An 18,193-nucleotide genomic window follows, 5' to 3' on the forward strand; every position below is an offset into this window, starting at 1 on the left:
GTCAGCCTCAGCTTGAGGGGGAAATAGCAAGAATTTGCTTGATCGTTTGCTACAGTAATTTAGTGCCCCAAAGTACTGCCTTGGTCCATGCGCTCTCTGAGGTCTCTTTGACTCTGCTCTTAGCTGTTTAAACTACTGTGATGGGTCTCGGTGTTCACAAAGTGGACTTGGAAAGAGAGGAGAGCATGGTGGCTGGGTCTGGATGACGCGCTGTCCTCAGTGAACCCATCTGCTCTTCAATGAGCCGAGGCGGCAGTAAGGTTATGGACAGCATCTCAAGCCAGGAAGTTGTGACGACTTTAAGGTAGATAAGCTCTCTCGTTACAAGCCACTCTGTCTCTGGCAAACCATACTTCTCACCAGGAAAATACGGATTTTCATCTAGAGGAAGAGAAGGCAAAGGATAGACATATCAGCAATGTTTAAAAGACACAGCCTGTTATGTTTGTGCCTTAGATGCAAACCCATCTGATTCAGCAGGAAGGATTTTTCTTACAAAGGTAATGGGGTTACATGTGGAATATATCAGCACCAGATTTCAGAAGAGTGCCCTATGGCTTACTAGACTCAACAGCCAGGATGTTCTTGAATCAAGCAGACGCTAGAGAGTACTTCCCTTATTTATGGCAATAAACATGAGGGTGTTGAAAAAAGTCATGTGTCCTACTGATAGCTGAAAACTGGAGTAACAACCAGTGTTTTCTGCAATAATTTTTGGACCAAAACTCTATCACTGTCTTATGATACTTAAAATATTTGAGGTTTTTTTTTTTTTTTTTTTAAATCAGTACACTTACCAGAGAAAGTAAGAAGGACTTCACATGACAGTTGATAACAAAAGAGTTAAATCATCAGTGTTTGAAGAATCAAGTGTATTATGTGTATGTACATGTCCTTGGTACTCTCTGGACTTTTCTGGCTGCTGCCAGAACACATCTAATGAACAAATATTTCTCAGGCTGTTTGCTTTTCCTAAAAGGTTCTTTGGGGAATAACACACATCTTCAAGAAGAACCTTACTTCTCTTTGGCTCTCTACATTGGCAAGTGGAGACATAAAACCCAGATCCAAATATATTTGATTAGATCCTTTCCTTAGCCAAAGTATGAGGTAGGTGAAATGAGCCATCAGTTTTCCTTAGGCGTCCTTCCTTTTAGATTCCTCCACTGTGCTCTAGATGCTCAGAAGTTTGTATACTATCTCCTTCCTTTTATAAGTTCCGTTTCAGACTGCTCATCTTCTCCCACCATCCTTTGTCTACCATCACCCCTAAACCATCAGTTCTTACTTTTCACAACTATCCCTATGGGTAGCCTACATGACTGACAATCAGGAAATCATGGTTTCTCCTCCTTCTTCTGCTGCTGGCCAAGCCCCACTCTTACTCCACCCCTAAATCGTGCCTCTGTTGAGGCCAGTCCTTCTGCCTAGAATCATTTCTTCCCCACCCTGGATGTTGACCACTTCCTAATTATACATCACAGGCCATGGCTGACACCCAGCCTTTCACAGAAACTTCACGTATTTTCTCTAGTAAGAGAAATGATTTTTCCTTCCTTTGAAATTTCAGAGAGATGTTTATCTTATTATCTTTTGTTTGATAATATATTTCTGTTTATGAGCTGCTCTACTGGATATATCATGAAAGAGCAGCCTTGTTGGATGCTTCCATCCTCACATGAGTCATGTCTGAAGAACCTCACAAAGCCCTTTGCTCAATAAATAATGGTGGCTGTTACCTCTTTCAGAGCCCTAAAAAGGGCTCTTCTCTGACAGGAAATTGATAATGCAATTAAATTTGATTAAAAAATGGCTTAGTGATCTGTTTTTCAATCAATCATGCCCAGTGAAAAAAGGATCCCATACTCCATACTCTCTTCTGGTAGTTTATAATGCACAGACTCACATGGAAGACTGAGAAGGTCCACTTCATTAATGCTGCTGCTGCTGAGTCACGTCAGTCGTGTCCGACTCTATGCGACCCCATAGACGGCAGCCCACCAGGCTCCGCTGCCCCTGGGATTCTCCAGGCAAGAACACTGGCATGGGTTGCCATTTCCTTCTCCAGTGCATGGAAGTGAAAAGTGAAAGCGAAGCCGCTCAGTCGTGTCTGACTCACAGCGACCCCAGGGACTGCAGCCCACCAGGCTCCTCTGTCCACGGGATTCTCCAGGCAAGAGCACTGGAGTGGGGTGCCGTTGCCAGCATTTGCCAAATTTATTTGATCACATAACACCCATTTCATTGTTCTCCTTTCAACACTACAAAAAAATTGACCTGAGAGTGATTGGATAAATACTGTCTTAGGGGTTTTATTTCTTCATTGTCACTAACACCTTCAATCTAGAGGAACAGAGTATAAATAAATATAAGTAGTTACACTAGGAATAATCTGGTAGAGATCTGGATATCTGGGCTTCTCGACTCTCACCACGCACCTAATCATTTGTTCTCTTTCTTTAAAACAAATGTTCATAAAAGCATCATTTCTCCTTGGATTTGGGCCTAGAAGTCTTTTGAAACATGAGAATGATAAAAATAGGATTAAATGGGGTTCACTAGGCAAAATTTTCTAAATATTAATTAAACATATTCTTTTTTCTTCTCCTCACCCTCCCTCAGTCCCTTCCTTTCTTACGCCAAATCAACTAAAATATCCGAAAGTGTTTCCATTGGAAAAGTCTGGACAATATTCAGATGAGCAGTTGGGGTTTGTAAAATTATCTTACTTTGAAAATTAGTTGGATAGTTTTGATTAGAAAGAAAGTCTGTGGTTAGAGTATACATCCTTCTGCACCTACCATATAACATTTTCAAAACTGATGAGTGAGGGAGGCAATCAGGTTACCTGAGTGCACAGAAGCTGACGTCAGAGTGTCTCTGTGACGTGCAACTAGCCTGTGCTCTCGGGCAAGTTGCTGAGTCTCTCTGGGTCTCAGTTTCCTCAGCTACAATGCGAAGGTATTAAGGGTTCCTTACAAGGGTGCTGTGAGGTTTAATAGGTATAGTGGTTAAGAGAATGCTTAGCATATACTAAGTGCTTAAAAAAGGCTCACTGCTATTTTAAGAGAACATAAGACTTTTCATTTCGGTCATCTCTGATATAAAGCAAAATGGGGGAAAATAAAAGAAATTTGAAGTCATTGTGCGTGTGTGCTAAGTCGCTTCAGTCATGTCTGACTCTTTGCAACCCTCTGGATTGTAGCCTGCCAGGTTCCTTTGTCCATTGGATTTTCCAGGCAAGAGTACTGGAGTGGACTCCCACGCCCTCCTCCAGGGGATTTTCCTGAGTCAGGGATCAAACCTGTGTCTTTTATGTCTCTTGCACTGGCAAGTAGGTTCTTTACTGCTAGTTCCACCTGGGAAGACCTGAAGTTCTATTATCCACAGTTAAAAAGCAAATTTCATTGGGATTGACATGCACACACTACTATACTTAAAATAAATAACCAACAAGGATCTACTATTAAAAATATTTTTAAAAAATCATAAAAAAGGCCAACTTCATTTTCCAGAATCCCCTTCTTTCTGTGAGTCAGTGTTAGAAGTGGCTGAAAGAGAAATTGGCATGAGATTTGGAAGGCAAAATTGCATCCATTCATCTGAACTTCTTTTTACAATCAGATACAGTGACAGAGGCAGAGGCAGGCTCTAGACTGCCTTTGCTCTCCTGAGCTCCACGTCCGTTTCTCATTGCTAACTCTAGGTCCTGATGACCATCAGGAAATAGATCCACTACCCAACGTCTGGCTGTGGTCCTACCAAGGAAGAAGCTACACAGAGGCAACAGCATCTCACAGACGTCTTTACAAATCACTCCTTCATAGTTACACTTACCTAGTTGTGCCTGGCTGCTCAGACTGGCTGGTGACTGCTCTGATCCTTCACCTCCTCTTACGGACCTTCACTTCCCCAGCTCTTCCTGCAGCTGTGAGTTCAAAGCTGTCATCCCCTAACACAGGTTTGCTGATTGAACCCTGGCAACTACCAGTACCAGAAGTGCTTCCAAGGAACAGAATTTTACAAATGAACCCTGGAGTTAGTTCTCTGATATGACTAGACTTAAAGGCATTAATGACAAGTAGTAAGTGGGACCCCAGTCATCCAGAGCAGAATGGTTATATAAACTCTCACCGATAGTTACCTGGAGTGAAGTACCTAGAGAAAGCAAGGTCCTGGGTTACAAAATACCTGCTGCAATAAAAATCTTTCATAGAAACAAATAGAAAAAGGACTTTGGGGTTGGATTCATTGCTTCTAAATCAGGTGGAGAACTTAGAAAAAGAGATGTGCCTGGGGTTTTACATTCATAGCTCAAGGTCTAAGTTGGGAACCAGAAAGCTTTTATGACTGTCTTGAAATAAAACCTTTTTAACTGTACTGCTGATGTCCTACCACCTGTGCTATCTTCTAAATCTATATTCAGATTCAAGTCCTGGAAGATCCAGAACCAGATAAAAAGTATGACTCTAAGGTGTTAACATACAGGCCAGAGGAATTGCAGGATTTCACCAATTCACATTAACTGAAACCCAAGATATATGTATAGGAATGTTTTTAATGATATAAATTAGGGTAAAAGGAATACAATATTCTATTAATTGCTTTTAATATGGGTTCACTAAGCTGAGATTCTGGATTCAAATTGTTAGTTCATAAGTCTGGGAGTAACTCGAACAATAAGACTGAAAACTGGACCCAATGGTGGTCTACACTGAATGAAGCTGAGATACTAAAACTTCCTTGTAATAAAGAGTAAAGTATACACGAGTTTAGAGATTAAAAACAAACAAACAAACAAAAAAAAACTACATAGATGTGCTCACCTATGTGTTAAACTTGTCCCCTAAGAGGGTCCAAAGGGTGTTTCCTTCACCAGGACTTGAAAAATACATTGGTGAAGGTAGTACTGGAATCCTTAGAGAAATTCATAGTAGCTGTTCTCTGTAAACCAGAAAGGACATTGGGAAATGCTGCCACAGAACACAGCTTCTTGAATTTAATGAGGATGATGGAATTCTACAAGGGCATTTAAATTCCAGGGACCAGATGGGTATGGTTTAAGGGGTAAGCAGAGTCAAAAGGGTAAAGCTAAAGGTGTGACCTACAAAGATTTTTGGCATTGGTTAATTGATTACGGAGGCCAGAGTACTGAAAGAGATGAGCATACTACTAAAGTCTTACTTGGTTTGTATAAGCATTTAATCTCTAAACTTGATGAAAGTAAGTATGACTTGAATCACCACAGCAGGGAATTCTTTTCCTTGATCCATTCCATGTGACAGCAGGTTCATGGACCCAGAACTTTCTGAATAAATGGGAGGCTATATCTTTTAGAGGAAGGATTCTGCTGGAAATTCTCCAAAATTCATACTGTAAATCTAACTTCTAGTCTTCCCTGATGGGATGAGTGTGCTGGGAAGAGGGAAATAATCAGACTTTTTGATGACTACTAGATTACTGACTCTGAATCGATACTAATTACTGGTGACCTGAATTGCCACTGAAGTGCCACAGTCAGACCGAGAGTCTATGGAAGTCAAACATTTTAATTAAGCTTTGGTTTAAATCTGTCTCATACTGAATCAGAGTCCCTAAACCTATCCGACAGTTATTTTCCTAATTCTGAAAGGTAGATTTGGAGGAGAAAGTCAGAAATGGGCAGAATTCCTGCTTCACTGGTTAACTCCATGATCTGTAGAATGAGGGCTTTTATGGTAGTAATGGCACTGTCCGTCCCTAGAACTGGCCCTTACATACCAAAATTAGAAACAAAATCAATATGGTGTTCATGAAGAGATGAGAATTACTTCTACCAAAGAGGATCTGAAGGATGCAGGAATGATAAATTCATCAATTCATTCTTTCACTCCTTCTGCCTATTGTCCTTACAGAAGATTGATGGGTTTTGGAGAGTTACACCAGATTATCACAAATTTAAACAGATGGGTGAGGGGAAAATTACACAGGAAGAGCAGACATTCTCAATTCTGCCCCTTGATTCTTGAATTCATAATTCATAAATCTAGATAGAAATATCACCATGTATAGGTTGATGAATCAGACCATACATAACACCTCAGAGGAATCAGACCATATATAACATCTCAGAGGCCCCTGAAAATGTTTTCCACTCAGCTGGTGCCAGAACAAAATTAAAAAAAAAAAAAAAAAAAAAAGGAAGGCCGTTGCATCATCCTGTTCGGCCATCTGCTTCAAGGTGATGGTGGACACGGCAGTACCAGAGTTACATGGGCATGAGTCCACTGCCAGCTTCTATTGTGATATGAATTCTCTGAACAGAAACCATACCATACGGAATACCCTAACCATGAACAAGGCCTTTGATAAGTTCATGGATGGTGTTTTGGCAGAAACTTTGCAGGCTGGGCAGGCAAATCCACACTGAGGGGAAGTGGCTATTTCTGTGAGAACAAATCACTGCTTGTTTAGTGATTAAAGTGAACTAATGTAATCTTACTACAATCAAGGCAGTGGGCTAGTCCTGCCATAGAATGGTGACATGTTGGGAAATAATATTTTCTCTGCTATTGTTAGGCTTAGTCCTTGCAATGGCTGTAGCTGGAGGGGGTCTTGGTGAGTGAAAGGTCATGTTACTGAACCCATGCATAATCTCTAGTCCTGCCACTACTGTCTCTGTCCCTGGGCTCATGGGCAAGGACAAAGGTGGCTAATGAAAGAGACTGGCCAGCATACACAGAGCTTGTCAATTTGTCCAACTGATGATCAAGTCCTCCCTCCTGATAGTTCTCTTTGGTGAGCAGCCAAATGGAATGTAAGTTATTCACATACCTTTTCTTCAAAATTTCTTCATCACCAATTTTCAAACCATGCTCCTTCCAAGTCCTTGTCAATCCTGCAAAACATCTGGATTGCAGTAAGATTACATTAGATCACTTTAATCACCAAACAGGCAGTGGACTATTTTCACAGAAATAGCCACTTACCCTAAATATGGTTGTGTATCGCCAGCCTGCAAAGCTTCTGCAAAATACCATCCATGAACTTACCAAAAGCTTCATTCACTATTAGGGTGTTCCATATGATATATTGTTTCTTTTCAGGGAATTCATATTACAGTAAAAAGTGTGGCAGTGGACTGATGTTCTCTGAAATCTCCAGTATTACCATGTTCCCCATCACCCTGAACAAATGGCCTGATAGAATGATGCAACAATGCCTTTTCTTCCCCAAGAATTCAATTCTGGCATCCGTTGAGTGAAGACATTTTGGAGGTTCTCTAAGACGTTGTGTAGGGCCCAATTCATCGGTCAGTAAATGGTGATATTTCTGCACCAATTAATGGATTCAGGAATCAAGGGATGGATTAAGAATGTTTTCTCTTACTATGTAAGTTTTCCCTTTCCCATTCCCCTACTATCTTCCATAAGATGTGTTGAAATTGACTGGTTTTATATCTCAGCAATTAAACTAAAGGATACCCATAGTAAGGGACAATCTAGAAACAAACTGTGCCTTATGCAAAAATGAAGATGAAAAGGGAAGTCTTAAGAACTATGAGGATTTTGAGGCTTTATTCTACTTGCAATCTATCAAGTTAGCCTGCCATACTTTCAGGGCAGAAGACATTAAACTCCTGGGTTAGAGACAAAGAACTTTATCACTTACAGCAACACCAGTAGCCAGAGAATCAGCATTTCTTGCACCAGTTCCCTGAGCCCCACTTCCCACAGAATGACATGAAGATGGCCAGGCAGTACCTGCATATTCAGTGAACTGTGTTACAGGAGAGAGACCCCAATTTTAGGAACTTGAAACTTTCATAATGAGAAATAAGCATGTTTGCCCTTTGCTCCAAAAAAGACACTATCTTTACCTTCCAAGGCTGTTCATTACACAAACATCCTTTAGAAGATACTCCAGAACAAAAGCAGACAGTGCCAAGACATGTGGAAATGTGAGAGACTCATGAAGAACTGCCTCCCAACAGGAAGTTTCACATATTTTATTGAAAAATCTAAGAAATCATGTGAATCATGTACAATATTTTCTCACAAGAAAACCTTAAACTGGTTTTTAAACGTTTCACAGAATTGTAAAACTTTTTAATTTTTAAAAAGAAAAACACAATGAAACTACCACAGTATTTTAAGCTTTTAGTTTTTCCTTGTTTGTAGGGAAAAGGCTGAAAAACAGTAAATCTTCTCATTATGATTTGTGAGGCTAAGTACTATACTCTTATAAATCTGCTAAAAAGATACAAGGAAATGGGTGGATCAACACTTTCTTTGTTCAAAATATTTTAAAAAGCTAAAATATAATGACAACAGGTTAAAATAACACACATTTTTGTGGATGTTACCATTTCTATAACGGATTCTCTACACTATATCAACAGTGCAATGGTGATTCAGTGTAAATCATTACAGTGTCTCATTGTTACAATACTTGTGTTCAAGTACATGTTCATGAACATGATCAAAGTCTCCATTCAGACTTTTCTTTTCCATTATTACAATAAGGTTATAATTACAGTAGAATTCTTCCTATGGATATCTCTAAATCTGAACCCAATGCATAATACATTCTCTAAAAACCTGTTCAACACTATGAGGTTTCTTATGCTTACACATCTCCTGCAGATTACAGAAAATGGGCAAATTCTGCATCAGGATACCAAAGGAAAAGAAAGGATATCTCTCCATATATAACTAAACTATTAGGCTAAATTAGTATATATTCTGGATAACTCAATGGTATTGTCAGGGAGAGAGTAGCACCTTAGAGACAGCCCTAAGTTAAAAAAAATTGTTAAAAAATTTTTTTTTAAGTCTAAAGATCTTGGTTGGTTTTTGTTTTTCCCTTTTTATTTTTATCCTGGAAACTGGATCCAACTTATTTATATAAAATTATTTATGAAGCCATATAGTATAAATCAAAATGTTTGTAGAACCAAAGCAAACACCATATTGGATGTTTGGCAGGCAAAAAAAAAAAATAAATTAATTGATTAAATTATATGTAATCTGATAATATTTGGTCTGAAAAACATGCTAGTGTGTGTGTTTATAAATAATGTAATTGCAAAGAGCTGTTAGCCAGCCAGCCTGCTAGAGGTCAACTCCTCTGCTGCAGCTTTTGGGCATAGAAGTCCCTGCACGTCTCACAGCAGCGCTGATACCACCGCATGTCCTGGCAGAGGTTCTTCTCACGTATCACCCGGCAGTACACAGGCCACTGATCTCCCAGGCACTTGAAAGTCAGAGCAGCTGTGGAACAAAACGCAGGGAACTTAATACATGCGGATAAACCAGCTGTCGTGAGCAGAAACAAACAGCAATCATTTAAGCGGGGGGATTTTCTACACTCTTGTTGGCTCACATACATAACCTTCCAGAACATAAAAGACAGACATAAACAAACACGCACACACGCTCTATGATGAAGGAGCACAGTGAGTGAATACTGGTCTTACTCATGAGCTTTTATAGACCATTAAAGATAGATTTCCCAAAGCCAATGAGTGTACTGCAAATGGCTTTTAAGTGTCCATTTCATGACTTTTATTTACGCTTCTTTTGGATTTTTAGTTGAGAAGATTAAAAAGAAAAATGAATGTGTTCAATATGTTCACCATTATGAGAATACAAATTAATAAGTGCTATTGTGGATGAACTTGCAAAGAAATAGCAAAACAAAAATCTGCTTACACTTATTTCACATTCCTTGTTTCCTAGACAGCAGACATGTCTAGCTGTGATATCTAAGAGTCACAATTTCAGGCATCCTTAAAATCAAGGCTGATTAACAAAAGTGACTAAAATTTACAGCAATGAAGTGTTTGAAACAAGCTGTTGGTATAAAAAATTCAGTGAGGTAGATTCGGCCCCAGTTTTTCCAAAGAAATAGTGTGTTCTGGCATGTATAATAAAAGACAGTCTGCTGCAAGTTTCTTTTGCCACTATTCTAATATGATTCATTATTGTACATTTAAAAACCGCAGACTTTCCAACCACTGTGCTTCTATGTTTGGGGATGTCCTTCAAGAAAAAATAAACAGAGAAAATGGAGTTTTAATTTAATTCTTCTTTTAATTCATTATTTTCTGCCACATTTTATGTCAAGAAGGACTCCAAATAATTGTTGGAGAAAGGGATTATGTTGCTTTTGAATACAAGGATTTAGCACATCTGCTCTAGGATTGCTTAACTTCTTAACTAGTTTTAATTCTACTTGAACTGATTATTTCTTAGAAATGTTAATTATTTGGCTTAAAAAGAGAATTTTTATATTTCCATGAAGAACCAAGCTTTTCCATTTGACTGAATCTTATGCTTGGAGAAGTATCTATGACAATTTAGCTCTGAATTTTGGCAATATTATTCTGTATGATTTAACTGATCCCCTGTAGATTATACATACAGATGAAAACTGAAGGTGTCCCCTCCTGGTGACCATACGTTTGTTTTCTATAGCTGTAACTCTATTTATGTTTGTAAACAAGTTAATTTGCATCACTTTTTGAGATCCCACATGTAGGTGATATTATATGATATTTGTTTTTCTTTGTCTCACTTACTTCACTCGGCATGCCAAGAGGGAAAGGGGAGGGGGCAGGATACATCGGGAGACTGGGACTGATGTACACACACTACTGTCTATAAAATAGCCAACTAACAAGGACCTACTGAGAGCACAGGGAACTCTAGTGAGTACTCTGTAATGGCCCACATGGGAAGAGAATATAAAAGAGCGGATATATGTATATGTATGACTGGCTCACTTTGCTGTACTGCAGAAACTAACAACACTGGAAATCAACTATAAAAATGCATTTAAAAAAACAACAGGTAATTTTAAACAAATGAACCCAGTGACATCCAGGCAGCAGCACTATGAAAAGCTCCAAACTGCCACAAAAATAAAGGCTAATGCATTCACGAATACTTTTAGGCAAATACAGGATATATTACTTAAAATACATACTCTACTTCTTGATGATGTATTAGACTGACTGACAGTAACTGAGAATATATGTGAAAGCATTTTATAACATAAAACTATGTAAATCAATGCTAGTACTATTTATTTATATTTAATATTATGTCCTTAAAGGTGAGAAAATCAGTACCTTTTTTTCAGTGGTGTAGATCCATGTACCTGCTCTCCTTGAAAGTGAGTTTTTTTTACTCTTTATCTCTCCAAAGGATAATTTGTACCCAGGATCACAAGGAAGGCTATTAACAATGAAGAGATCCAAGATATACACTAGAGCTTCACCTTTCCACCGACATCACCTTAACTGAGGGTTCTGCCATGGGACTGGTCAGAATCAAAAATATGGTTACATCCTCCAACCCTTTTAAGGCTGAGCTTGAGTGATAATGGCATTTGCATCTCCACAGCCTAGCTCTGAAGTGACAGCTCAGGAATGAAAATAGTTTTCATCTGGACTACATGATCATTTGGACTATATAGTTGAACAGATCCAATTTAGTCAGAAGCAAACTAATTAGTAGAGATTGATAACTAAGCTTTAAAGTGATACATAAAACAGAAGCCATGATCATTTCTATGTCTGTCAAAATCACTCCCTTTTTTTGATCTGCTTACCCAGCCTGGGTGATGTTATAGTATTTACATTAATCTTCTCATTGCAAGGCTGAAGATGGCATGGTCTGTACGCTGCAGGTTTTTCTGAAGAAAAACATTCATTTCCATGTCTTCCTGTGATCTTATGCATGCATTGAATAACACGAGACTGCATTCCTTTGCCACAGGTAATTGAGCACTAGGAGAGATACAAGGTTTTGTCAACTGTTCTTTTTTGCTGTTTCCTTTTTCTGGGTTGTGAGTCACCTTTTCCTTATATTTGTTAAAATTGAACATGAGCCACAACATCTAGGGTTGATGTAAAACAAGGGTCAGAAACATTGCTGCTCATAAGCTGGACACAGTGCAGTTTAGAACACCTAGCTGACCTAAGGCAGAGCTTTGAGTGATGAAGGACACAGGCAATTAAAGAGAAGATGAAGTTATGCAAACTATTATATGTAGAATGAATAAACAACAAGGTCATACTGTAGAGCATGGGGAACTAGATCCAGTATCCTGTGATAAATCATAATGGAAAAGAATATGAAAGGGAATGTATACATATGTATAACGGAATCACTTTACTGTACAGCAGAAACTAATACAATAGTATAAATCAACTAAACTTCAGTAACATAAAAATGAAAAAAAAACCATGATCTCAGCATATTCTACCTGAAAACTGGTCAATACTTTGATCATCATCTTTTAGATATGCAGGCACAAGTTTTATAATGTCTGCTTCCCTTCATATTTTACCAAGTCATTATTAGGATTCCATTTTCTTCGCAAGAATTTTCTATTTTTCATCTACTATCATCCTGGGTTACAACTCTTTTTATTTTCATCAGCAGAAGCATTCTACACAAACCCTTGTCACCTCAAGTCTGTCTGCTACTGTTCACTTTGTCTTTAGCCTCCAGCCTTCCAGTCAATTACAAATATTAACACAGAATATGTATTCTTCTAAGATTGCTTTATATACATAATCTCCTTGGAAAAACTTCAATTATTGAGTTGCCTGTTGCCTATGAGATAAAGCCCAATATCCTCAAATGTTCAGGCTGGCATTTATCTACCTCCTCAAATTTAATTTTCTACCTCTCTGCTTTAGGAATCATTTGCTCTATAAAGCACTAATCATGTCCATGCACTTTCTGCTCCCAAAACTAGAACCGTGTTCCTAGAAGGATTCCTTTCCAGATGCCTGGCCACTTTTCAAATCACAATCTCAAATCCACTACCTTCACGAAAGTGTTCCACAATTATCCCAGCTACTCATGCATATTTATGCAACATTTATGGTTTAAGACCATTTACCTATCTATCTGAGGCTATCCCTTAGAATCACTTGGAAAAAAAATCTTTTTAACTATAGATTTTAAAGCCTAGAATTTCTAAGGCAGGAAACAGATGGAGTCTGGGAATATACATTTTTAAAAAAAAAGTACCTAGGTGATTTTGCTGCACAGCCTGAGTTTGGAAAACACTGGTCAATAGTATGTATTCTACATTTGATGTAGCCCAGTTTGTATTATTTCTTATCTCTGATAATATCTTTTCATGCATCTAGTGTGTCTCTAGGTAAATTCTTGAAATTAAGCTCATTGTCATATCACTTTCAGTAATAAAACTTACATATCATGTAAAAATAGCTAAGAATAACACAGTAACAATTGTATGTGCATGCCATTTATGCATCTACTTTATAGATAACTGATCTTTCTAAATTTTATTCTATAAATACTTCTACATAAAACCTTCTTTGCATCTGATGAATTCTTAGCTTTATACAAATAGCAGATTAAAGAACAACTTGGATATTACATCCTTCTGAATCTGATTTTTTTTCCTCATTAGCTTCTACAGGACCTAAATGCTTCTAGTTTAGTTTAAGCTTTATTATAATTTAAAAGCTATTATAAGAGGAGTTACTGTTTACCTGGTCCACGTCCTTTGGAAGATTCTTAATATTATTCAGTAGATATATGATACAGACACCATGCTTCTTGGTAATATTTTCAGGAAAACTCAAAATAATTAAACTGAAAACTTTTAAGTGGTTAAGTTTATGTGGAAATATATCATTCTAGTGTCTGCTCCTATAATTTTTGTAGATCTTGAAAGTAATCACAATATTGGAGACATGAAAAGAACAACAGAAGTTTTATAATAGATGAACTCATTTTGATGTAATAGAGAAGGTTCTCAATCATATCAAGAAGTCTAGTAATTAATCATAGACTATTACCAACCCTTTCAATTAATCTTATATTACCTCCAAAGGACAAGTGTAAACCAAAGTAACGTCATTTTTTTCAGGATCACAAAGTAACTATATATACACGATAACTTAGAATACACAATTTTAGTAGATAATGGTTGAAGAGTGCCTTCCATAAATTATTTTTTAGAAAATTAAGAGAAAAAAGTTCATTTAATTGAAATGACATCATTTCTTCCTTTGAAACTAATGGAATAAGCTTTATTATGAAATTAGCCTAACAGCTTTAGAATATAATTTTTATTAGAATACTTCAATAATAAAAACATCAAGATTTTACTAATAATCATATTCTTTATAAAATATATGTGGTAAAATTTTATTACAAATGTATGAAAAATAAACAGATATATTTGAAATTCCAAAGTATCTTCTAAGCTATTTCTACTTTATTATAGAAGGTACTACTAAATAATTGGATATTTTCTCAAATCACATCACTATGATTAAAGACAGACAAATATCAAAAGGAAAAGTCATTATAATTTTGGCTTGAAATGAGGAGACCAGGGCTCTAATACTGTCTCTAGAATCTAATGTACCTGGGACTTAGTTTTCCTTTTCATTATGTAAGGCACTGTAGTAGATCACAGCTACACTTTCAGGTCTAAATTACTATGAAAGGTAACATTCCAAATAATTTATTATTAAAAGTTACTGCAGTCAGGCAATTTTTAAGCAGTGACACTACATAACACTAAAGACTGCAAATTCATTATCTAATTATTCACTGTACTATCCAACATTGGTATGATAGCAGTCCCACGAAATAATGTCTCAAAATTATATTTTGCTTGAATGTCTCAGAATATTCAATTGTTTATTGGCTTTTCAAATATTTACTGTTCACCCACCATGTTCAGGATTCTGTGCAGAAGCTAAAAACAGCAGAAATGATTAATACTATGAAGCTGGTGCTTATTTAGGATCTATTATATGCCAGGCACTGTGTTAGAGGTTACATTTAATATCTCATATGAAGCGCATAAGCACTATTATTACTCCTTTTACACAAAGGAGAAAATAGAGGCTCAAATAAGTGAAGCAAAGTGCCCACAGTTTCACAGCTAAGAAGCGGTGGTACTGGAGTTTGAAGTAATATGTACTAAAGTCAAAGATGGGACGTGTAGTACTACTTGATACTAGAAGATTGCCAATATTTCTCTTTATGTTAACAGTTAGAAATATTTCTTCTTTCTCTATCCTGTGGAATAACCTCTTATCCTAATTAGAAGGCCTTTTTTTTGGAGTTGTGTTACTATAACACAGGCTGTGTGGTATGAGATAAACTCTTTTGCCATAAGGACAATTAAGTAAAATGCTTTATATTTAGACAGAGTGATCATAGAACTTAACATCCAAATCAGAGCACTTAAGAAAGAAGTTGCTGATAACTATTCGTGGACTATGGGCATAAAAAGGGATGGTCCTGGGTAATCTGGGATACACTGTTACACTATCTATAGATGACTTACTGACAGACATTAGTATTAGATGTATGTATTAGATGGTAAATGGACACATGAAATACCTATTATAATCCAGTCATTATCTAATACGCTTTTATACATAATATCTTGGTTAATCTTGCTCATAAACCTAATATCCGACCGTTTGCAACCCCACAGGTTGTAGCCCGCCAGGCTCCCCTGTTCATGGAATTCTCCAGGCAAGGCTGCACTGGAGCAGGTTGCATGCCCTCCTCCAGAGGATCTTCCTGACCTTGGAATAGAATCTGCATCTCCTGTGGCTTCTGCACTCCAGGTGGAATCTTCTGCTGCTGAGCCAACGGGGGAGCCCATTTTCATTCACTCAATCAACAGATATTTAGTGAACACTCTATGATGTGTCAAATACTCTTTTGGATACCAGGAAATAATAGTAAACAAAACAGACAAAAATTTGTGCCTTCAATCAGTTTACACTCTAATAGTGGGGAGCAAGAAGGTCAAGAATTAAAATACATTGTATATCAGATATTGAAAAGTGCTACAGAAAAATTAAAGCTGGGAAGGAAGACTTGGAAAATTTGGGCTATGGGGTTTAGCAATTCAAATGCGATGATCAGGGAAGGACTAATGGAGAAAGTAACAAAGACATACTCCATGTGAAGGAGAAACAAACCTCAAATACAATCTTCTGTTTCCAAATACAATGTTCCTTCCATTGTGCTTTTACAGATCTTGGATCAATTTCAATGAATTTCTCTTTCCATTTTTCTTCCTTCCTTCTTTCCTTGCTCTCTCCCTCCCTCCCTCCTTTCAATCTTTTTTCTAATACATTTTAAACTTCTTCACATATGTACTAGGTTAAAATATTAGAGACAAAGCAGCACTCTATACATCCACTGAATGCCAAAATGCTAAAATGTCAAAATCAATTTGCCAGCAACTGGTAAAAAAAAAAAAGAAAAACACAGGGTGTACCAGATAAGTTGCCATTGATCTTTCTTTTACAAGGAATGTTTCCTGACTAAAGTTATTTAAAAAGAGAGACTTGTACTGTCTGACAAATAGTCTGTTCCCCAAACAGTTTTAATATTGCCCTGAAGGACCTTTGAAACTAAGCACCTCATGAATCAATTCCATGAATTAGAAGTCTTTAATTCTAAACAGGAAACACAATCTTGATGTACTAGGTTTACTACAGTAAAAAAGGGAAACAGTAATCTTTAGAACAAACTGAAATAGCAAGGCACAAGAAAAAATGATGCTGGTAATCGCCCTTTTCCACCTAAAGTATCTGAAAACAAAATTTGTTTTGACTTAATGTATTCATCATTTCAATCTCCCTGAGAAAATCATGACATTTCCTGCACTGGAGCATTATCTTTAGATAAGATCATTATAGATTTCTCTGATCTAGGACATTTAGTGACAATATTTAAGATTGTATTAAATTATATCTACATTAGTTTTCATGTCAAACATTAAATATGACAAAGGAAACTTCCTCAATAATTCAAAGTTGGAACTATTAAAATGATTAGAGAAATAGTTTAACGAATGAGAACCATGAATACAAATGGTAGCAAATTAGCAAGAAGACTATATTCTCTCTTAAAATAAGATCTCTGGAGAAGGGAATGGCTATGCACTTCAGTTCAGTCACTCAATCGTGTCAGACTCTGCAGCCCCATGGACTGCAGCACGCCAGGCCTCCCTGTCCATTGCCAACTCCCGGAGTTTATGCAAATTCATGTCCATTGAGTCGATGATGCCATTCAGCCATCTCATCCTCTATCATCCCCTTCTTCTCCTGCTTTCAATCTTTCCCAGCATCAGGGTCTTTTCAAATGAGGCAGTTCTTTGCATCTGGTGGCTAAAGTATTGGAGTTTCAGCTTCAACATCAGTCCTTTCAATGAACACTCAGGACTGATTTCCTTTAGGGTGGACTGGTTAGATCTCCTTGCTGTCCAAGGGAATCTCAAGAGTCTTCTCCAACACCATACTTCAAAAGCATCAATTATTTGGCACTCAGCTTTCTTTATAGACCAACCCTCACATCCATACATGACTACTGGAAAAACCATAGCTTTGACTAGATGGACGTTTGTTGGCAAAGTAATGTTTCTGCTTCTAGGTTGGTCAAAACTTTCCTTCCATAGAGCAAGCGTCTTTTAATTTCATGGCTGCAGTCACCATCTGCAGTCATTTTGGAGCCCAAAAATATAAAGTCTGTCACTGTTTCCACTGTTTCCCCATCTATTTGCCATGAAGTGATGGGACCGGATGCCATGATCTTAGTTTTCTGAACGTTGAATTTTAAGCCAACTTTTTCACTCTCCTCTTTCATTTTCATCAAGAGGCTCTTTAGTTCTTCGCTTTCTCCCATAAGGGTTGTGTCATCTGCATATCTGAGGTTACTGATATTTCTCCCAGCAATCTTGATTCCAGCTTGTGCTTCATCCAGCCCAGAGTTTCTCATGATGTACTCTGCATATAAGTTAAATAAGCAGGGTGACAATGTACAGCCTTGACGTACTCCTTTCCCCATTTGGAACCAGTCTCACTCCAGTATTATCGCCTGGAAAATCGGATGCACAGTGGAGGCTGGGAGGCCTACAGTCCCTGGGGTTGCCAAGAGTCGGATGTGACTGAGTGACTACCACTTTCACTTAATGTATTATAGACCCTTAAAACTATTTACATTATTTAAAACTTTCTTTTTGTCATTGTTACTCACACAGTAAGAGCTAACTAACTTTATTTTACCTAAGAAAATTTCATCTGAATAAATTAACTGAAAAGGAAATATTTGGGGAAGAATAAGCAATATCCAAGCTGATGGAAGGGTACAGTGGACGCTTACCTAACTCAGATGTTTATCAT

At 37.4% G+C, this 18,193-nt stretch overlaps 1 protein-coding gene across 1 annotated transcript in view; it reads right to left on the reverse strand.

The window, feature by feature from the left end:
- Nucleotides 1-7,623: 7,623 nt before the first annotated feature.
- Nucleotides 7,624-18,193, reverse strand: part of ADAMTS19 (ADAM metallopeptidase with thrombospondin type 1 motif 19) — a 261,863-nt gene continuing 251,293 nt past the window's right edge. Inside the window, exons 23-24 of the mRNA XM_043912190.1 lie at nucleotides 11,596-11,773; nucleotides 7,624-9,251 (exon numbers count right to left, since the gene is read on the reverse strand). Of these exons, the coding sequence (XP_043768125.1) occupies nucleotides 9,100-9,251; nucleotides 11,596-11,773 (330 nt within the window). The 3' untranslated portion in view covers nucleotides 7,624-9,099. The remainder of the gene's footprint in view (nucleotides 9,252-11,595; nucleotides 11,774-18,193) is intronic.

This window comes from Cervus elaphus, chromosome 9, assembly GCF_910594005.1.
Source record: "Cervus elaphus chromosome 9, mCerEla1.1, whole genome shotgun sequence".
Lineage (NCBI taxonomy): Eukaryota > Metazoa > Chordata > Mammalia > Artiodactyla > Cervidae > Cervus > Cervus elaphus.